Raw genomic sequence first — 23,623 nt, 5'->3', positions numbered from 1 at the left:
AGTGAATGCCAAAATCTCTTATGCATATATCAGAATAGATCTTATAAGATTCTTGTAAAGGAGCAGTTTAGTTCTCAGTTTTAGAAAGTCAGATTTTTAGAAGTAGTTTAGTAACTGAATTTATAAAATTTAGAAATAAACAAACAAAACATCTATTAGCATGCATAATTTATTTGTGTATTTCAGGAATTAAAATAATGTTGCCGCATATTTTCACTTCTAAATAAGTAAAGCTGTTAACCTTTTCAAATTTAGGGGTTTAAATTTTTAAGTGGGTATTTTGTGGATCAAACTTTAGACATTGCAAATATTTCATTTGCTGACAAATTAATTTTTGCATTTTGCGCCAAGCCATTAAGTAAATGTCATTCGCTTAAGCCAGAATATGAACTGACTTATTAAAAATAGACGCCCTGGTATTCATCACTGAATTTCTAATTACTTTTACGAGTGCTATGTTAAATATGAATCAGTATTGATCACTGAATTACTAATTACTTGTCAAGTGATGCAGTGAGTCCCTATGTTGCACTCCATTCTTGACCTCAAGCTATTCAGTGACATCTCTTCATATATGTAGATGTAACAAAGTTTCCTTAAGAGTCAAGGCTATAAGAGCAAAAAAAAATTTTTGGAATATTCAATTCCTGCAAAATCTCTATAAGAAAGTCTATTAATGCGTACATAAGTTGTTATAAAATCGACAAAAAAAATGCGTATTTTGATTGCAAAGTCTCTACATTTTAAAAATTCTGTTTTAGGTGGAAAAATTGCCCAACCGTTTATCTTTTCTTTCTAAATCCACGCTGATAATCGCCTCTTACACTTCCGACATACAATAGGAGTCTGTTTAAAAGGATAGTAGATACAATTTTGTAAGATGTACAAGGAAGACTCATTCCTTAATTAGTGCTCATTACAATAGTGCATTAGTCCTATAATTAGTGCAGTCAACCACATTTCCTCTTTTGCTTGTCGTACAAATGGTAGTAAATTTCCATTTATGGAGCATTGTTTCAGTGTTCTATATATATTGAATTATGTTCCTCCCTGAATAGCTCTGCACAGCTTAGCCCTGCAGGTTTTAGATAGAATGTTGTCAGGTCTAGGGAGATTGTTTTTTTTTTTTTTTTAAATATTTTTTTTTAAAATTTTAATAGCATTTTTTACTTTTTTCTATCAAAGGGAATCAGCCACAAGATTTCTGTTTGTTGATTCTCAATTCTCTATGTGTAGAATTTCAGTAGCAACCCTACAATTTGTGCAAACCAATCATCATATTTATCTTTTTTAGTTTTTTTAAGACAGTTAGTTGCTGCTTTAATTAACCACTAAATTAATGTCTCATTAAAATAGATGGTGTTTGTTTCAAATTTTTATGAAATTTCAGTTTATTTCATTTTTAAAATTGTAATATACTACATTGCTTGCTATGCTAAATCTGAAATGCAATCTTTATGCAATCTCAAATCAATCCTAACTGCAACTTTATGTATATGTATTTTAATTTATGTATTGTTGCCATTTTTTTTAAGAAATGTGCATAAAAAATATTAATAGGCATGTATTTTATTTATTTAGAGGAATGTTTACATTGAGAGCATATAACCCTGTTGTGACAGAAACGTTGCCAATTCCAAAATTGTGTCTTACAGGCCGTGCACCTCCTAGGTAAAATTATTTCGCATTTTTTAATGTAAAAAAGCTAATGACGAATGTTTATAACTAATGTGATAATATTGATTATGATTAACAATTACGTGGAACACATAAATTAGTATTAAATTCTCAATGCATATATTTCTTGTTCTATTTTTTTATTGAGCTTTGCTGTAAGTTAATTTAATTTTTATTTGATATAAATTGCAAGGATTTTTATTTTGCTGTATTAAATCGCCAACCGACTTAAAATTACTTTTTAAGTTACGCTTTATTTACACTGGGGATTAGCTTTACCTTCTTGCTGTAACTTAATGATGTATTGTTAAATTGCATAGTGATCTACTGCATAATATGCCAACCCATATACATTACTTGCTAAGTTATGCTTTATTTACATTTGGGATTTTCTTTATCGTTTGCTGTAACTTCATAATAATTCTTTAAATTGCAAAGTCATATCTCTCTCATTTACCAATATTTTAGTGGTAAATCTTCTGAAGTTCATTTTAGAAATAATATTTGGTGCATCAATATTGGTAAAGTTATTTCCACTATATAAATATACTTAGCAGTTTGAATGCTTCAATAATTTATGTTTTGCAGCTACTGCTTCGTTTTGTTGACCATGTTGGAGTTTACCCTCTACCCTCATGTTTAGTTTTATGAGTTCATTATAACTTTATATCAGATGAATTATTTCATCTCCATATTGTTCATCTCTGTGTTTGGAAAGATCTAAATTATTGTCGAAATTAGTGTCATAATTTTATTGTATTTAATGTCCTATCTATTTTTATTACATTATTATTTATGATTTAATAGGAATACCACTGTGGATTTGTCTCATATTGATGTTCCATCTAATATGAATATGTGGCCATTGTTTCATAATGGAGTTGCAGCTGGGCTATCTATTTCACTAAATGCTTCTAAGGTATAATTATTTTGCTCACTGAGATTTTTAATAAGACAACAATCCTTTGAAAAGAGGGTTTCAAAAGATCAATTTATTTTACATGTTTCCCAATGTATTTTAAATTTTTTTTTTTTAATAAATTTATTTTTTCAAAGATTGATTCAACATGGATGGTATATAACAAGCCTCGAAGTAGCAGTAGTGATACACCCACTGAACATGCTGGTTTTTTAATGGCACTTGGTTTAAATGGTCATTTGTCTCGTTTAACATCACTAAGCATTCATGATTATTTATGTAAAGTAAGTTTTGTTTGTTTTATAAACCATTACATAAATGATTCTCTTTCTTAATATTGGATGTCTTACAATATCATTTAGTAACATTTTACTTTAAATTTTTGATTACAATTTTACTAGAATTGTAGATTTTAAATTCTTAATTTTGGTTTCAGTACGAAATCTTTTTAACAGCTTTAATTAAAAGTATAGTTTTTCTTTGTGTATAGTCAGAATGATATACTGACAAAATCCAGTATTTAAAATTCATTTTTATTTCTCATGTCAGTATGTTTTCAAATCTTGTTTAATTTATTTTTAATGTCTGCTCAAGTATTCAGGCAATTGTAACAAAAAAAGCAGTAAAATAATTTATCTTTAGAATTAATACACTATTCACACCATAGTTTGTTTGGTTTGACTATTGTTTGTAAAACATTTCTGAATGTGTAATTCTTGTCTAAAAATGTGTAATTTTTAGGGTCATGAACTTACAAGTGTGGGAATCCTTTTGGGAGTTTCTGCTGCAAAGTGAGTATCTGAATAAATGTTTGCCATGTCTTTTTAAGGTTGTTAAATAGTCTTTTTAAGGTTGCGAAAATGACACTACATTGAAATAGTTTTTTTAACTTAACCGTTAACATTGGTTTCACCATGTTATGTGAGACTTCTCATGTTATTTAATTCGGATAAAATTAGTATTATTAATAATTAACATTGAATATCTTTAAAATGTAAACCATCTTTAAAAATATGTTATCAAATTAAAAAAACAAAAGTATTAATATTTAAACAAAGGTAAAAAAATATCTCCTAAAAAGTTGACTGTGTTTAATTTTCACTTAAATGAAATTAATTTTGACTAAACGCAAACTTGGTGTTCCAAAAAGGATTAGCAATTGGAAAGTGATAAAGGAAAAACTAAAAAAGACATAAGTGTACAATTTTCTCAGTTCTGATTAATAAAACTTGTTCTCACCTAGTTTTAAAATTAGTTTTAAAATTTTTCAACAGATGGTGCTCTTTGCAGCAACAAAATGGTCCAATGTAAGGATAAGATTATGAAATGCTAAAACGAATCTCTTATTCTAGTGAGCAATGTCATCTGAAAACTAACTTTTTAACCAATTTTGAAATTTAATAAGCATAAATATTTTTTTCTTTTAAGCAGAGAAAAGCAAGTCATACGTTTCTCTCTCTTCTAATTTTCTTTCAAATTTTTTTTAATTTAAATTCTTCGTTCCTTTCTGAACACCAGGTATGTCTCTTATGTTATTTTCAGTTACATTACTTGTTTTTAAATACTAAGTATCTTAAACAAAATGTACTTGTTTTAAGACTTTTAAAGTTTAATTCGTTTGTTAATAATATTATATTTTTTAGACGTGGAACCATGGATTTAAGTGCGACCAAAATGTTAAGCATTCATATTGAAGCTCTTTTACCCCCAACATCTACTGAATTAGATGTATCACCTACTGTTCAAGTTGCTGCTGTCATGGGACTGGGGTTATTATATCAAGGCTCTGGTCACCATCACATGGCAGAAGTACTACTGGGAGAAATTGGTCGCCCTCCTGGACCAGAAATGGAACACTGTGTTGACAGAGAAAGTTATTCACTGGCTGCTGGATTAGCTTTGGGATTGATAACATTTGGTGTAAATATTTAAATTGTCAAACACATTTTTTAGTTATTTTATTTCAGTTAAATTATTATTTTTATGGTGCATAGAGGCAAAAAATTTTTCACATAATATTAAATGTCAAATAATCAAATAAATGAATATAATTCTTTCTACGACTTGGACTCGAATTTGCAAAAGATAATTTTTTAAAAATTTAACTAGAAATAATAGTGAAAAAATCCCCTATTAAAGATTTCAAATATATGAATATAATTCTCTTTTCTTAGAATGCAAAATTATGCATGAAAGCAATCGTTCTATTCTTTATTAAATTTTTTTTAAAGTGTTAAAATACTGTAAATGATTAAATTTTTTGGCGTAATTAGAAGTAATCGTGAAAAAATTCCCTATTTTCCTATATGTTCCCTGTATATATATTTTTTATTCCTTCTTAATTTTAAGGAAATGCTTAAATAGTGAACAAAGATAAAAGAGCGTGTTGCAGAATTAAACAGGGTTAACACAAGTGAATGATTTTTTTTTAAATAGTTATAAACCAAATTAAAGAAAAACTTCAAATCTGTAATCAAAATCATTTTGTGCTATCCATGGTTAAAAAAATTATTTCTAAGTTAAGTTTTTAACATTGTTCAAAATCAGTGTCTTTGCTATAATCTCATAAAAAGAAACTATATGGCATTTAAAATCAGATCATTAGTTTGTACTAACCTTGTACATTAGTGAGGATGTGAATTTAGTTCAGTTTATTTAATATTTTTGATGCAATGTAGAAAATAAATTTGACTAACCGTTTGCCATCTTACAAAGAACTGCTTGAATGATACAGAGAATTGCTAGACATTTGAGGATGACTTATGTGGGGAGGAGTGAATGTTTTCAATGTTAAACGAATGTCTTTTCTGGTATTTCCCTATAAAAAATTTTTTAAAAAAACATTTGGCTGGAGCATTCTTAAAATTAATTAGTAACACTAATAATAATTAAAAATTAATTGTACTTTCAACTGAGTCATTTTCCACTATCTTTCACGATGTATGTTGCTTAAGAATTACTTTTGCTATTTGTTTGTTAGGTATTCACTTTAGCAATTTTTTTAAAATTATTGAGGCACAATATTACTTTAAAAATTGAATGAATCATAAAAACATTAAAAGACCTCTTTAGATAAAAAAAAAAGGGGGGGGGGGGCTTCTACTACCTTTATGTTAACCTCTGGAAAATTATAGTTTTAAGGCAATTAATGTTTCAATTGTTATAAAATATTTTTAATAATAAAATGAACTTGTGCTTTAGAAAGGGAAAAGCATGTCTGGTGTTGCAGATTTTCCAATGGCAGATCAACTGTACTATTATATGGTTGGTGGTCATAAAAGGCCTTTGGTACGTATGAAAACTCACATTTTTAAATATGATGCATTGTTTTTTTATTATTATTTATTTTTATCTTATTAAATATCATAATCTGAGCATTATAAAGTAGTTATTGAAGCTTGACTTTCTTCTGTGTTTCTTATTTTGAAAGTAATCATTAGCTTTTGAAACACATAGAAAGACTTCTAAATGGTATATATTAACTGACAAGATCTGTAATATGGTCATTTCTATAGAAATAGAGAATAAATAGTGTATTCCTCAGTATTGGTATGTAATATCATCCAAATGAGCTTGATCAGTTAAAAATTAAGAATACAATGTTTTTAATAGGTGATACTTATTGTTAGTGTTTCGTGCTATTAAGCTTCATATTTATAAGAGAAGCATAGTCTCGTAACATTTAATTCATAATTATAAAAAAATGTTTCACAGAGCATCATTTATTCATTGTATAACTACTATTCTATTACTTATTGATTAAATTGTTCGTTATTTTTTAATGCATCTTTTTTCTGGTACGTGATATAAATTGCTATGTCGCAAGCTGATTGTGTCATCCATTCGATTGAATACTAAAATTATTAAATTATTGTGCTATTATTTATTAAACTATTAAAATTATTATTAATTTAACTATTAAAATTTATTAAATTATTACTCATTGTTTTTTAATATGCTTTGTAAAATGCTATATAAATTGTTGTTCTTGTATGCAAAATTGACTGATGCATTTTACTTTTATTTATGTTAAATTCTTAGACTGGAATCCATAAAGAAAAGCATAAATCTCCTAGTTATCAAATACGGGAAGGTGACAATGTCAATGTTGATGTGACTAGTCCTGGAGCTACTCTTGCATTAGGGATGATGTTTTTTGACACTGACAACCAGTATGTATAGTTGAGCTATAATATGAATATTAATGACTGTTTTCGTTTGCTTTGTTTTTTTCTTTAATGGCATGGTTTTTTAATTTCGTGATTTTTTTTTGTCTTCTTATTAAAATGTCCCTAGTCTTTCCTAATGTTAAAACATACATTAGGTGGAAGAGAATAGAGGGTTAAAATTAATAAAGTTTTTGAATGTCTCAGGAAAAAAAACTGGAGAACCTAAGGATTCAAGTTTAAAATTAGCTGAAAATTAAAATTAACTTAAAAAAAACAGTAATATGAAACTTTTTGCTATAAGCGTGTAAATATTCTAGAATTTTTTTCAAAAAAATAATAAATTAAAAAAAAAAAAAATGTGTCATGAAAATATTTTGGTTGGTACTGCAATTTTAGGTTAAGAAAAAGCTTTTATTTATTGTAATGTTTGTGATACAATTATTAGAATATTAATTTATTTTTGAATTTATTTAATTTATTTAAGATATGTTTGTGATAACTGATAAACTGTGTTTTGTTTGAAATACTTTAAAATACTACCATGCGTAATTTTGTGCCATTTAGTGCAATTGCTGATTGGATGACTGCTCCCGATACTCAATTTCTTCTGGACATGGTTCGTCCTGATTTTTTGTTACTCAGAGTAAGTTTGTTCTTTGTGTTCTTAGAAGTTGTTGATAGTTGGGATTTTTATTATTGTCTTATAATACAGAGAATTTTATAGAAACATTAAGAACCTATTTACAAAACACTTTTTTAATGGAATATAATTTTACTTTTTTTTATTGTTGATTTTTCTTTATTTCATGTTAATTTCTCTTGTATTTGAAGAATGAATAGGATAAATTGTTTTATACTTGTGTGGTGACAATTTGGGTAAAGTATAGTGGGACAATTGTTACAATTTAGTACTAATACATTTTTACAACTAAGGCCTATCCCAAATCATCACCAACACATACAAATAAAGTATAAAAAAAATATTTGTCCAGAAATAATGATCACAAGGGATAGAATTAACTTAAGCAATTTTAATGATGATCAACTCAATTATCAAGATTTACTCATGAGAATAAATTTGACCATGTGGCATAATAAAATAAGATCATTACAAATTATACTATATTACTATATACTATATTAAATTATACTATACAAATTATATTATATCAACATGTGACAAACAGATTTGAAGAATCTTTAAGAAAAGGGAATCACTGCTGGAGTTAATAAAATCTAAAGTCACTTATCTTGCACATGTGCTTAAAAATGTTGAGGAGCTGATGATCAGTAAGTGGCAGGATATTATTCGCTGGATTTATCTTAATTGTTCAGTCCTGTTGCAGCCATTCTTTCAGGGTAGATGTATCTTTATTCTTCAGAATTTTCTACCAAAAATCCTTTTCTCCACTTCTTCTAGCAGCTAGTCCAGTCCTCTCCCCTCTCTTCCTCACCTCTCTCCTGCCCCTCTTCACAGGTTTTCAACCCTTACACAAAAATTGGCAGACCAAAACTGCTTAATTTATTTACAGAGAGGCTATCTAAAACAGTCAGACAGTTTGGGCAGAAATAGGCTCACTGATAGTCATAAAAAGGAAAGAGAGTTGTAGCAACACTACATATATCATCCCTTCTGGAGAAAAAAAATTAATTTATTAATTTTTTTTTTTTTTGAAAAAAATTAGTGCTTATGTTCAATTGTAGGTCACTTTGAGATCGGTCACTGTTTGTCACTAGTGTCACACAAAATCACATCAGCTTGTAGAGGATAACATTACAAAAGCATAAATGTTTCATCGTCTAGATCGGTCACTGTTTGTCACTAATGTCACACAAAATTACATCACTGTTTGTCATACAAAATCACATCAGCTTGTAGAGGATAACATTACAAAAGCATAAATGTTTCATTGTCTTGATTAGTTAGAGAACATAATAAATATGTACATACATAAACACAAAATTAACAAGAAAAATAAGAGCAAATAATAAATCTATATCCATATGCACACATATATTTATTTCACAAATCCATGTGCGTCCCTAGGACGTAGATTATACCTTTGATTTGGTGTTGATTCTCTTGAAATATCAGAAGAATCGGAAGAAGAGCTATTGAGGAAAGAAACAGGAGAGACAGAAGTGTCTCGAAAAAAATCAAAAGAGTTGTCCCTTTCCACAGTAACCTCACCTGACAATGGCACATTATTTTCGAAACATAATAAGTCATTAACTTTAAAAGGCTTTAATAAAGCAGGAAATAACTCTCTATCATCATTAGATAGCTCATCCTCACATTTTCTTTTAATAGTTTCATGGGCCTTAGATTCTTCTGGTGTGATAGCGGCAAATGAAGGAAAAATCTCTCGCATTGGAACCTTTATTAATCTATTAATATGGGCCATGTTCATCTTTGAGGGGTTCGCTATTAAAGTTATCTCAAAAATAACAGGAGAATATTTTTTTGTCACCCTATAGGGCCCATGGTTCATTTTAGAAAGCTTTTTTGATGTATGTACTTTAATTTTTGGTATATGAAGATAGACTATATCACCTATTTGTATGTCTTTAATTTGTCTAGATATGCCAGTTGAAGACACTTGATTATCAGCAGCCTTTTCTAAGTTTTCTTTTACCAAAATGAAAGTTTGTTGTAATCTGGGAATTAATTCTTCGATATAGGTGGGATTATCATTATAGGTTTTAAATCTTGTTGAAAAAATTAAGTCATATGGCATAACTAAGTCACGACCATATACAATAAAGGCTGGAGTTTGTTTTATAGTGCGATGGAAAGCCGTGCGAAAGGCCATTAGAGCCAAAGGAACACGTTCACACCAATCCGTTTGGTTTATGCTAACCAGATGGCTCAGTGAATCAATGAGTGTTTTGTTCAACCGTTCAACTACACCATTTCCTTGTGGATTATAGCTGACTGTGTGCTGTTTATGAATACCAAGTGCATCATACACTTGCTGCATTGCCTCAGAAATGAAATTTGTTCCTCTATCAGAATAAAAAACTTCCATGAGTCCATGGCGGGAGATAAAATCAATTAGCACTTTAGCAACAGTAGAACTTTGTATATCAGGAACAGGATATGCCTCGGGATATCGAGAGAAATAGTCTGTAATAACAATTAACCACTTATTTCCATTCCTCGAAGTCACTAAAGGACCAACCGCATCTATGCTACACTTCTGGAAAGGCCTACTAGCAGTAGGAATCTTTTGTAAAGGTGCCTTGTTTGATGGTCTAAAGCCTTTACGTGCAATGCATGAAGTACAGGAAGCAACATAATTTTTTACATTTTTATGCATATTATACCAAAAAAAATTTTCTTTGACTCTATGAAGAGTCCTAGATAAACCTGGGTGAGCCACTGTGTTGTTATCATGACATTGTTCTAATACAAGTTGAATCAGAGTTTTTGGAACAACGAGTCTCTGATTCAAATTATTTGTACCAGAGCAGAGTAATAAACCATTCTCAAGAAAAAATTTCGGAGAAGACGGAGAAAACTGGGCGTTGTTTTTAAGTTTCCTAACAATTCTCTTGCATTGAGGGTCATACTCTTGCTCAACTCTCAAATTGTCTCTTGAGAAGTTGAGTAATTGAAAGGCATTTATATTATTGCTTTGTTCATGTATATAATTTATTGTATCACTTGTTTTTAACCTTGATAAATAATCGGCCATAAGGTTCAATTTTCCTGGCTTATGAATAATCCTATAAGAGTAAGATTGCAAAGTCATGACCCATCGTGCAATTCTTGAGTTATGATCCTTTAAATTTAACACGTACGATAAACTCTTTTGATCACAATAAATTGTGAACTCTTTCCCAATTAAATATTGCCTAAAGTGTTGAACACCAAAAACTATAGCTAGAGCTTCCTTTTCAAATACTGAGTAGTTTAATTCGTTGGCTTTTAACTTTCTAGATGCAAAACTAACGGGGTGCTGAAATCCAGTTTCATCTTCTTGAACAAGTACAGCCCCCAAGGAATGTTTACTTGCATCAGTGCATAGAGCAAATGGTTTGTTAAAATCTGGTAAAATCAGGCAAGGTTGTGAAGTTAAACAATTACGCAGCCTTTCAAAAGCATTTTGTTCGAGCTCAGTCCAAACAAAAGGGACTTTTTCCTTGGTAGCATTAGTAAGGGGTAGAGCTAGTTTAGAATAATTCGGTATGAACCTCCGATAGAACCCAGTTAAACCAATAAAACCTCGCACCTCTTGCTTATTACGGGGGGGAAGGGCCCTTTTAATGGTATCAATATTTTTAGGATCAGGCATCACTTTACCCTCTATAACTCTATGTCCAAGATACGTTACCTCATCCTTAAGTAAAGAACACTTCTTGGGCTTAAGCTTTAGGTTTGCCTCTCTAAGACGCTTAAACACAATACCAAGTTTTTCAATGTGTTCTTCAAAGGTACGACTTGCAATTATTACATCATCAATATAGCAACCAATAGATAAATCAGTCAAGCCAGCTAGCACAAATGACATTAACCGCTGAAAACTAGAGCTTGCATTCTTTAGGCCGAATGGCATACGTACATATTCAAAATTTCCATATTCGGTTGCAATACCCGTTAAATGTGCATGAGCAGGATACATTTTCATTTGATGAAAACCCGAAGTTAAATCTAAAGAGGAAAAGAATTTTGATCCAGATAGCAGGTCTATCATTTCCATTAAATTTGGAATTGGAAAATTATCAGGTAAAGTTTTTGCATTTAGTTTTCTCAAATCAGCAACTAATCGATATGAACCATCTGCCTTTTTCACAAGGAGTACAGGAGCGGCATAACTGGATGTTGAAGGCTGAATAATTCCAGCATCCAACAATTTGTTAAGCTGATTCCTCATTTCAGCCTTCAAGTGATAGGGGACACGATAAGGTTTTTGCCGAACAGGGATATCATCAGTTAATATAATGTGGTGTTCAACCAAAGAGCAAGACCCTAACTCACTTATCTCATTAGCAAAGACAGTTTTATATTCCAGTAAAAGATCAGATACTCTTTTTTGTTGATTTTCATCTAAATGTACTAAATTAAAATTTTTAAGAAAATCCTCATTATTGCCAGTAATGGTATTTATTGCTGAATTCTGTGAGCGCTCTACTTCATCAACCGTCACACCCTTGATCCTGCAAGTTTTCGAACTTTTATTTAAAGTAATAATATCCTCCGTAGGGTTAAAAATTTGAATCAGACATGCTGAATCATCCAACACTTCAGTCACAGCATGGGCAACAAAATAATCATTTTGCATATTATTTTCATTTGGTTGCACATATACGATATCTCCCGTAGCAAGTTTACTTGAATTAGAAATTTTTATGTGTACATTACTCACTGAGTGCGGAGGCAACTTTAGTTTTCTATTTAGGATACCGAAATTTTGTGTTTTACATATATTTGAATTATTTATACTGTTTAAACTATTACTAGCCTTAACTGATACCATTTTATCCCTCTCTATAACCTCACTATTAACGCTATCCAACCATTTTATTTTAATCGAATGATTATATATTACACATTTTGAACAATCAATAATGAAATTAAATTCTTTTAAAAACTTTAATCCTAATATCAAATCAAATGTTGACGATAGTGGTTGGTTAGAAACAATAAGTTCTGTTAGGAATGTCTCCTCACTAATAGATATTTCAGTATCAATAACTGAACTAGTACTTATACCTACACCTGTTACAGCAGTCAAGCTAGAATTGTAATCTTTTACCTTAAATTCCTTCAATTGCTGAAATATATTAGGGGAAATAACATTTACAGTTGCACCTGAATCAACAAGGGCTCTGCAGGTTATATTATTAACATTAATTTGTATTATAGGTAGAAAGTTTTGATTTAGATTACAGATTAGGTTATCGTCTGGATCAGGTTGGGGATTTACTGAAAAAATTGATCCATTACCTTTTCTCCCCTCTAGTAGTTTGGGTGAAATTCTTTGGGTCGAGTGCCACCCTGATTATTTGCTTCGGTTCTATGTGTGGTGGTGTACAAAGGAGATTGTTGAGTTTGGTGATAACTTTGTTGGTCATTTGCAAAATCCTTATTATATTGTACCTGAGTGGTTTGAAATGGTACCTCAAATTGCTGTTGGTGATTGAATGAACTCTGTGAGTTCTGCCGGGGTACTACAAATGGATGCTGCTGATTAATAGCAAATTGAGTGGGTTGCTGATATCTATTATGATTTGGGCGATTTTTAAAATTAGCTCTTTTCTTCTTTCTGCACTCATTTTCTTTATGTCCAACAATTTGACAGTAATTACAAGTTATTTTCTGAACTTTATTTATATTGGCAGCAGCTAACTCATTGATTTGAATTTGCATCTCACTTATCTGCTTAGTTAGGAGTGTTAAAACATTAACGTAGTCATTTGGCATATCATTAGTTTTATGTACTGGAGGGGTGTTAAGAGCATTTACGTTTGAACTTAAAGTTTGTAATGAGTTTTCTACCCTATTTGAAATTTCAATAGCTTCATCAAACGATAGAGGATTTAAAAGAATAACTTGGGCTTTTAAAGCTGGTTTTAAGCCGTTAATATATTGCGACATTTTTACTTTCTCCTTAAAATCTATAGGCAAATTTGCCAATTTTGCTAATCCCTCAATCCGCATGGCAAAATCCCTAGCTGTTTCACTTGTGTTCTGCTCAGCTGTAGAAAATGCAGCAAAGTTTTGAGCGAAAGATGTAGTAGGCGTAAAATAGCCTTTAATTCCCTTTTTCAGAGATTCGTAATCCGTAACTTTCCCTTCTAATGAATTGTTATAAAGCTTCCTAACAGCTCCTTCCATTTTTAATTTTGTTATAACCAATAGTTGTTCCTTTGTCCATTCAGCTAATTTTGCTGTGGTTTCCAAGGATTCAAAAAAATCATTATAATTTTGATCATTTAAGGTGGGGATCAAAGACAACAAAAATGGGGATTTCAAACCTTCAGCCATTTTTTTTTTTTTTTTTTTGCTTAAAAATAGATAATAGAACCAACTAATGACACTGTTAAATTATATATGTGTTAAGTATATGTGTGCACTGAATTAGGTTTAACAAATATTTACCACATGGTCCAAAAATTTTATAATAAACTTATTCCCTCAATAGCCAAATGAATGTGAAAATAATATTTAAATATATTAATCTACAAACTTGGAAATTATATTTAACACAAATAATTGCCAGACCTATTATCCTGGTCACGGCACCAAAATACATGTGGTGACAATTTGGGTAAAGTATAGTGGGACAATTGTTACAATTTAGTACTAATACATTTTTACAACTAAGGCCTATCCCAAATCATCACCAACACATACAAATAAAGTATAAAAAAAATATTTGTCCAGAAATAATGATCACAAGGGATAGAATTAACTTAAGCAATTTTAATGATGATCAACTCAATTATCAAGATTTACTCATGAGAATAAATTTGACCATGTGGCATAATAAAATAAGATCATTACAAATTATACTATATTACTATATACTATATTAAATTATACTATACAAATTATATTATATCAACATGTGACAAACAGATTTGAAGAATCTTTAAGAAAAGGGAATCACTGCTGGAGTTAATAAAATCTAAAGTCACTTATCTTGCACATGTGCTTAAAAATGTTGAGGAGCTGATGATCAGTAAGTGGCAGGATATTATTCGCTGGATTTATCTTAATTGTTCAGTCCTGTTGCAGCCATTCTTTCAGGGTAGATGTATCTTTATTCTTCAGAATTTTCTACCAAAAATCCTTTTCTCCACTTCTTCTAGCAGCTAGTCCAGTCCTCTCCCCTCTCTTCCTCACCTCTCTCCTGCCCCTCTTCACAGGTTTTCAACCCTTACACAAAAATTGGCAGACCAAAACTGCTTAATTTATTTACAGAGAGGCTATCTAAAACAGTCAGACAGTTTGGGCAGAAATAGGCTCACTGATAGTCATAAAAAGGAAAGAGAGTTGTAGCAACACTACACTTGCTAGTAAACATAACAAATTCTTAAACAAAATATATAGAATGTTTTCAAAATGTCACGCAGTATGTTATTTCACTCAAATCTTCTATTTAGAAAACTGTCCAGCTTCACGTCTTGTTTCAAAATAAAAAAACCAAAATTTGTGGACAAAACAGGCAAACGTAAAGTAAAATAATAAAAAAATCTTACCTATTAGCATAAACATTGGGGCGCAAACCCTATCTTTGACTGTTAAAGGATTTTGCACATTTTATATTTGTATGTTAGAAGAGATGCACTATTTTATGCAGTCCCAATGCAAATCATGTCTCTAAGTATCTAAAGAAACATTGAGTATCTCCTGTTATGGTGTTGATCAAAAATATGTAATGTGTGGAAGTGTGTAATAACCATCTATTCCCAAGATGTCATTTTGCCCTAAAACTCATATACTTCCATTTGCAACCGTATTTTCTTGATCTGTTATCCTTCTTTTCCTGATTTTTTGCTGTTACTGAATGTTAGAATTATCCACTCTTCACTATAACTGTATTAATCGACATTAAATCCTTAAATTTCTCACTTATGGTCTGAATAAAATTGTGTAAAATAATTTTTGTTTATTATTTTTGCATATTGTGTATAATTTTCAATCCCCTTGTGCAACTCCAGATAGTCTTTGCGAAACTATGTTCATTTTCACCACATTATTTTGAAATGCTTTGTACAAAACATTTTGTAGAAGATTCTGGTGGCACCTTTTCTAGTTAAATTTATTTTGACTATTGATTGTTTTTAAGGACAATATTAATGAAAAATTATTTTTATATTAAAAATAATAAATCTTGTTTTTTTAAAATTAAATTTGTCTTTCAGACTCTGAGTAAAGGCTTAATATTGTGGTCGTCTGTTCATCCATCTGTTCAGTGGGTTGAAAGCCATTTACCCTCTGTAAGTTAAAATTTTAAAATTTATCTGAAATTTTTTTTCTTTACTGTATTGTTATTAAAGGTTTTACCTAAGTGTTCATATACATTTTACTGATATTTCTCAATCAGCTGGTTTATTCAAATTGTTACATCTCACGCAAAATGTGTATTCTGCAACTAGGGCTGTTACTAATTAGTTATATTGCAAGAAATGCTTAGAAAAACTTGCATGTCCTACAGAAAGTGTAATTTCAATGCATTATTACAATTTTGGCGTTTTTAATGAGGGACACAAGTAAAAATTTTTTTTATGTAACATAGGTATTGCAATGAATATTTGTAAGTATCATTAAATGTCCACTGTAAACTCAACATTTCGGTAAATTTTTTATCAAAGTGAAACACTAATGTTTAAATGTCATGTTTAGAAAAATTTGAAATTTATTGCGCCATTTTTAAGATAGACATAAGTAAAAACTATTTAACTCTTAAATATAAATTTTTGACTATGTTATTTTCTGCATTGTTTTACTTTCTATGTAGTTTGATTTAAAATATTCTAATCTTTACTTTTAGATTGTTTTAAAGCATGCATTTCAAAAAACAAATCAGCAAGATGATATTGATTATGAAACAATGAGGTATTTTACTCAGATTTGAAATAATTATTTAATATTTAATGACATATTACTAAAGGTTTTTGGTTTTCTTCTTATACTGTGCAATTGCATTTTCAACACATAACAACAATCACATTTTCTCACTCTTTATGTATTATTTTATAATTTTATATTCAATTTTTAACTTAAATTGAAATGATTTTAAATATTCTTTCATTAGAAATATTCAGTTTTTGAATATTTCAACCTGTTCAAAATAGCACTAAAATTTGTTTCTCGTTATGGTCAAATACCTACCCTAAAGTTAAAGTCTGGATTAAAGCTCAGAGAGAATAAATTTTAAACTTAGTCTAATATGATAAATTTAATTTAAATGAAGGAGACCAGTATGTATGCTATAATGAAAAATCAAAGTAGCTATTCATTTGTATTTTTAGAAAGAAATGTGTAAATTAGTTGGACATAAATATATATGATATGAATGAATTTACATTTTGTCTGTTATGAAAGTATTAAATTTAGACCTGAGTATAAAGTAATTAACTAGCCTTGTTCTAGCCTATAATAAATTATTTTAAATTAAGCGTAATAAGAAATTCTTTTTTATTTATTATTCTATCATAATTTTTTATTTTTAAATATTTATACTATGTTGTTCTAATTTTTATAATATAAGTGTATTTTTTATTTAGTCAAGTATATTGCAACATTATTGCTGGAGGATGTTTTTGCATAGGTTTAAAATTTGCTGGATCTGGAAACAATGAGGCTTTTAAAACACTGGTAAGTGTGAAAACCTTTTTTTTTTAAAAAAATTTAAAGATAACTAAGAACTGATTATCGTAATCTAATGCTGTTGGAACATAAAAAATAAAATTTTTTATACAACAAATGAAAGGCTAAACTTTCTTGTTCAGTTTTTATAACCTTCATTTTATTATTATATTGTTATGTCCGTGGATATTGCTATCATTAAAAAAGTAAAGGCTTAAAAAAAGAAGAAAAGAAAATTCAGGTAACCAAAATATTTATCAGATATCCGAATGATTGCAGCTGCCAGCTTGATGTTTCTGGACTGTAAAGAATTTCCAGATATGGATTTAAAAGTGACTGGCAGCATACTAAGTCTTAATATATTTAATGTGAAAACCCGCCGCTAGTAAATGTGTTTCAGTATGAGATGAGTTTCTAAGCAATTTTTATTGTAGGAATACGTTTTATACCTTAATAGTCAATTTTTCTTAATCTGGCTGTTGTAATTGTTTTATTTGAGAGAATCAGAGTCTGAAATTTGAGGCTCTTTTTAATGGCTGATTAAGAAGTCTACATATGGCTATTGCGTTTCCATTTGCAAATATGATGGTTGCCAAGGTTTTTAGGCTTCTTTTCAAGGTTTCGGGGGCCAAAGCATCTGCATACTCTTTCCCTTTGATGTTTACATGTCTGATATCCCATTGCAGCACACTGGATTTACCCTTGCCATGCAACTGATTGAATAAGTATAGTGGATGTTTTGTTAGACTGTCCATTTTAAATGACTTCTAAGGCAGATTTTAAATTGGGGAAAAAAATTATTATTCTCATTTTCTTTTTTTGCTTTAGAGCATAAATATTTTAATGAGTTTGCGGTACTTTTTTAAATAAATGATTTTCTTTTTTCTTAAATTTTAGATGCAATATGCAAAACATTTCATTCAGCTCTCCAGAAAATATGCTAGCGATCAAGCTGGTCGGAGCACAGTTGAAACTTGCTTGAATGTTATTGTTTTATCTTTATCCATGGTAAGTTTGATTTATCAGTATATTTTTTGTTACATCATGAGATACGGCAGTAAATATTTTTGTCAAATTAAAGCATATATCGATAGACTGATATAATAACTTTCTTTTCACCTGATGCATTATATCTCTTAGTTATGTGAATAGCTTTAAAACCTATAGATGCCAATTACATAAAAACAATACTTTAGAAATAACTAATGCATGCAACATGCTTCATGTAAAAAAGGGATATATCACCAAAATTTTTTTATAACAAAGAGGATAACAAGTAATGTTTTACTGATTGTTTTTTTAAATCTGCAAAGCCAAAATTTTCTGTTATGAATTTATCTTTGTAATTTATTATGAATATTTCATTATAAAAAATTATTTTATCTCTAACAGGTAATGGCTGGTACTGGTGATTTAGATGTCATTCGAATTTGTCGTCATTTAAGATCTAGAGTTCATCAAGCTGCTAGCTATGTATTATATGGCTCACATGTAGTGACACACATGGGTCTTGGATTACTGTTCTTAGGTGGTGGAAGGTTTGTATATTTATGATTTTTTTATGCTGAACTTTATGTTAAATGTAATGTTTAAAATTGAACTTATGTTTTCCTTTTCCTTTTTTCTTTTCACAACTTTGCATTATAATAAAATGTACTTAGAATAATATATAAAAATTTTTGTGATGATACATAATCTATTAAATTTTTATGATAATATTAAAATGTAGCTACATTTTATGATCTGCTTTTATTATAGATTAACGTGAATGTATTTTTAAAAAAAAATTGATAATGTGAAACACTTGTCAAAATATCACCAACATTTGTTTGAATATTCATCTCCATTTGTCATGAATTACATGCAGATTTAATTGTTTTTAGTACAATAAATTTTCTGTTACTTGCAACACTTGATAAAATATCAGTAAGAATTAATTGAATGTTTTTCTTTATGTGTCGTGCATTTTTTTGCAACATGTTTTGTGGTCAGCACTATCAAAGTATTTGTCTTTTCTTAGTGTTTAATTGCTGTTCCCAACCATTTTTATTTTATGTAACAAGTTCCCAAAATTTTCTCATATTATTAGAGCTTAAGCTCTTTTAAAACAATTTATTGTTTTTAATATCAGTAGCTCTACTATGTTTATAAATACGGAAGAAACATTTACCTCAGAAATAATGGTTAAACTAATGTTTATTAAGTAAGTGAATAAAATATAAAATGTTCAGGTAGCTAGAAAATTCAATATCTGTATCATGCAAAATATTCTAATTGCAATTGCAGTTAAAGCAACTTTTGTGTTAACTAATGATGCTTTCATGGACCTGTTTCAAGTATTTATTCATATTAATCGATAAGTGAATGGTTCACACAGATAAAATGAGCTGGTTCAATGGTTAAGGCACTTTGCTGCCATTGTTAAAAACTGGGATTTAATTTTCGGCATTGGTTTGAAGCCCACTGGGTTTCAGATCAATGGGTATGAGTTCGTTTGAGAAGTAAATATGAATGGTGGGTAATGATGACCACATTACCACCATCATGCTGTTGGTCTCAAAATTTTGAAGCCACTATGCATGTATGTAAAAATTAACCCCATAACTGATGCAGGAGTGCTTTACTTCTTTTCCACACAAATAGATTAGTATAAAAGGCATAGAGTATTCTAGTGCTTTTGTGTTGACAAAATGTGTTGCTCTTCATCTTTTCGATATAATATCATGAAATCCTTTTTTTGAATGTTGTTTTCAACCAAGGATTTTTAGTTATTGGTTAAATTTTAAGACTATTTTCCTCTATTTTTTTAAAAAATGTGTATTGTTAAAAAAATATGATCTGTCTGTGCTCTTTTCACTTGCTCTTGTTTCATGCATAGAATGCTGACTGAAAACCTCTGGTCTAGTTTTAACTTTTATTAACAATCCTATTCTCTATGATAAACTACTCTATTAATATTTTTACACTAATAGTTCAAATTCTTGCCTGTTTTTTTATGAGCTTATAATTTTAAAATCTTTGTTTTGCTTTTGACTACAAAAATTTCTGCCTTAGCAACAGAGAGCATTGTAATCAATAATAAAAAATTATGAATATGTGTTACTTGTGTAGCAGAAGAAGCATCAGAATGAAAAGCCTAACACTTATCGCCCACACCATTTTTATTTTGTTGTTTGTATTTATTAAATTTAATTTTTATTTAAATTTGGCTTATTTTATTTATTCTCTAAAATTACCATTAATTTTTGATGTTGAGCATTTTCATAATTAAACTTTTTTTCAAATTTATTAGATTTGTAAACTTGATAAACTGTTTTTAATTAATATTTAGATTCACTCTGAACACTGCTCCCCTCAGTATTGGTGCTCTGATCTGTGCTTTTTTCCCAAAATTCCCTCAGCACAGTAATGATAGCAGGTATGTTTAAATTTTTTTCTTCTTTAAATCTAAAGGGTTATTTACAAATTACTGTATAGTAATTCCTTGCAAGGTCTAAAAATACCTTTCCCTATGGCAAAATTGTGAGAGGTATTTATAATGTAGGATATTTAAATTCAACATTTAAAAAAATAAATGAATTACATGTGGTGGTGAAATGTTTTCTAATAAATAAAACATGTAGTGAACCCTATAGGGGTGTCTCCTTCCAAAACTGCTTTTTTGAGTCACCATATTTTTTACCTTAATATTCCAGTTCTAAATTATCAATACCAAAGACCAGACAACACTCTACAAGTAAACAATTTTAATATGATAAATTTAAGGAGGATATTAATTTAAATTATCTTTTTTCAGGATATAAAATTAAACTAGTGCGAGAGGAAACAGACAATTTGACACTATCCAAAATGCAATCTTATTTTAAATTATTTGAATTAAAAAAAATATGTATGTAGAAAAACCAAATTATTGAGGCAACCACTTATCCTAACCAATTTTTAGAGTAAGGAGAGAGGTAATTCCCAGGAAGTTTCACTTTAAATTCAAAAACTTTAAAGAAAAGCTTGACATGTTAAAGAGAAACAATTTACTTTCTAGTGTTTGTAAATTGTTTTGAGTAGAACTACAGACGAACTAGATACACCTGTTTAGTTGAAACTGAAGAATATTCATAGTTATGAGTAGTAAAAAAGAAAAAGTTATTTAAGCTGTTTTTATTGAGTTATTACTTTGTGCAAATTTTTAAAAATGTGATTTTTTAAGTATGAATGGAATTTAAAATAATGTTATGAAAATAGATATCTTTTCGTTTTAAAGAATTATATCATTTATTAAGCTTAATGGCTTTAAAAGTCATTTTTGACACCTATAAATAGGTTATGGTGAAAGAGAAGGTGATGTCCTTTTAATTCCAGGACTACATTTGTACTTTATAAAAAAGACAATATAATCTCAAAAACTTCCAGGAACTGGATGATTTTGTATCAACTCATGGTGAGAAAAAAATGAGTTAGATAATATTTTATTAAGAATATCGATTCCAAAATTTTGCTGTATCACTTTGTAATTAACTGAAAAATGTCCAAAATATCCTTTTTTTTTGCTATTTGTATTTTTTTATTGTGAGATCGTACTATATTTCCTTTTTAATATAATAACTTCCCATTCATTTTATAAACTTATGCTAGATTACTAAGTCAGTATGAATTTGCATTTTGTTTTTAGGTACCATTTACAAGCCCTTTATCATCTCTATGTACTAGCAGTAGAACCTCGACTGATTGTTCCACGTCTGATCGATTCAAATAAACCAGTCTACATTAATATTAAAGTGAAGTTCAAGGTACCTTTAAATTTTATTTTATGTATGTTAAATTCTGGGGTAATTTATTTATTGAATTATTGTTTTTTATTTAATGAAGTCCACCATAATTTAATGTGGTAGCAAAAATACTTTTATTTTTCTCCTTATATCTCTTAATTGTATTTGTGTTTTAAAATGCTTTAAAAAAAAATTAATGGCAGTTATTTGGCTATATTCTGAAATTGTAGAGGTAACACACACTGGTAACATACTAGAGGTAACACACACTGTATAAGCCTTACTTTTATTGTCATCTTTTATCCTTAAGTTCAGACTACATTGGATTTATTGGCAATAGGTTTTGCCAGTGAATGGCACTTTCATTTTTGTTTTGCATACTTTATTATCATGGAATAAGCTATATCCATACCAAATTTCATTTATTTATATTCAGTATTTTTTTAGATATTTGGGAAAATGTCTTCCATCTCTTAATTTTGTCCACCAGTGTATAATGCAAAACTCATTAGAATATATGGTATTTGTTTTGACTTAATTGATTCCAAACCATTAACAGCAGTCCAATCAAATACATTGACTTATATTTCTTGATAGCAATTTTCTTTAAAGCAATGAGGTTTTTTTTTAATCATTTTAATTTGAAGAAAATTTTTGTTGTGTCATATATAATAAAATTTTTTATTTAAAATATTTTTGTGGTACCCTAGAGTAAAGTTAAGTTGAAATAGGATTTTAACTTTTTGTTGTGTCTTCCTTCCATCATTGCAATCTGCGCTGAAATATATACTTAAATTAATAAATATTAAAGTATGTATAAAAGTTGTATGTGATTGTTAAATTGAGAGTGGAACAAACATTTTCCTTTTAATTTTTGTTTGAAATAACATAAATTTATGAGACTATTTTTAAGTAATATCTACATAACATTGCTTTTTATTTTTAGCCGTTTGATTTTTTTTCTTCCATATCAATTTGTGTTTTAATATGAATCAGAAAATTCTTAAAAGTATTATTGAATGAACATATCTATGCTAAGGAAATATTTGTGTTTATTTGTACTTTTGTAAGGAAACTATGAAATAAGCAACTATATGACTGTCGAAAGTGTGAAAAACCTATCAATCTTTGATTTTCGTCAATATCATCTCCTCAATAACAAGTTCACAAAAATATGTATATACTAAATTTATTACCTGACTTTCAACTATAATATTTTAAATAATAAAAATTGACTGAAAAAAAATTTTTTTAAAGAAAATTTTAAATATTTATATTTCTGTAAGTTTTGTCATAAAAAATTCCAAAATACAAAACTTATGCTATTCTTCCCAGTTTAAAGCTACTAGTTTTAACAAAATAAAATAGGGGAAGAAGAAAAAAACGAAAAAATTAAATACATTTAATACTGTCATAGATTTCACTATTGTAGCTTACAAGTAAAAATCTGTCATGATATTGGAGTTCCGATTTAAAACAAGAGTTTTCTAAACTTTAGGTTTGTTCCATTAAAATTGGATAATTTCTTGTTAATGCTAATTAATTGAGGTATAATTGATTGAAGAATATAAGTCTAATCCCTTGGTAATTTTGCATGTATCTCTTATAGGACACTGAATTTTATGAAGATGCAACATTTTCTTTGAAAGCTCCATGCTTGCTTCCTGAATTGAAATTTTTAGAAAAGGTTTAGTAATCTTTCTATTTTACAATAATGCCATTCATAAATTTTGATGTATCTAAAAGAAGTCATTAATAACTCACATTTTAATTG

At 29.0% G+C, this 23,623-nt stretch overlaps 1 protein-coding gene across 4 annotated transcripts in view; it reads left to right on the top strand.

Annotated features, from left to right (window-relative positions):
* Nucleotides 1-23,623, top strand: part of shtd (anaphase promoting complex subunit 1) — a 74,508-nt gene that overhangs the window by 37,730 nt on the left and 13,155 nt on the right. For all 4 annotated transcript variants that reach the window (XM_043040202.3, XM_071187137.2, XM_071187136.2 and 1 more), the window contains 16 exons: nt 1,582-1,671; nt 2,485-2,596; nt 2,734-2,880; nt 3,338-3,387; nt 4,240-4,516; nt 5,798-5,884; nt 6,638-6,768; nt 7,330-7,408; nt 15,640-15,714; nt 16,269-16,333; nt 17,005-17,095; nt 17,984-18,094; nt 18,479-18,624; nt 20,418-20,504; nt 21,753-21,870; nt 23,459-23,536. In XM_043040202.3, coding sequence (XP_042896136.2) covers nt 1,582-1,671; nt 2,485-2,596; nt 2,734-2,880; nt 3,338-3,387; nt 4,240-4,516; nt 5,798-5,884; nt 6,638-6,768; nt 7,330-7,408; nt 15,640-15,714; nt 16,269-16,333; nt 17,005-17,095; nt 17,984-18,094; nt 18,479-18,624; nt 20,418-20,504; nt 21,753-21,870; nt 23,459-23,536 — 1,744 coding nt within the window. The remainder of the gene's footprint in view (nt 1-1,581; nt 1,672-2,484; nt 2,597-2,733; nt 2,881-3,337; nt 3,388-4,239; nt 4,517-5,797; nt 5,885-6,637; nt 6,769-7,329; nt 7,409-15,639; nt 15,715-16,268; nt 16,334-17,004; nt 17,096-17,983; nt 18,095-18,478; nt 18,625-20,417; nt 20,505-21,752; nt 21,871-23,458; nt 23,537-23,623) is intronic.

This window comes from Parasteatoda tepidariorum, chromosome 9 (genome assembly GCF_982258835.1).
Source record: "Parasteatoda tepidariorum strain Cologne lab strain chromosome 9, Ptep-v5.0, whole genome shotgun sequence".
NCBI lineage: Eukaryota > Metazoa > Arthropoda > Arachnida > Araneae > Theridiidae > Parasteatoda > Parasteatoda tepidariorum.
The sequence above is the reverse complement of the archived record's forward strand: the minus strand, read 5'-3'. Positions and strand labels throughout refer to the sequence as shown.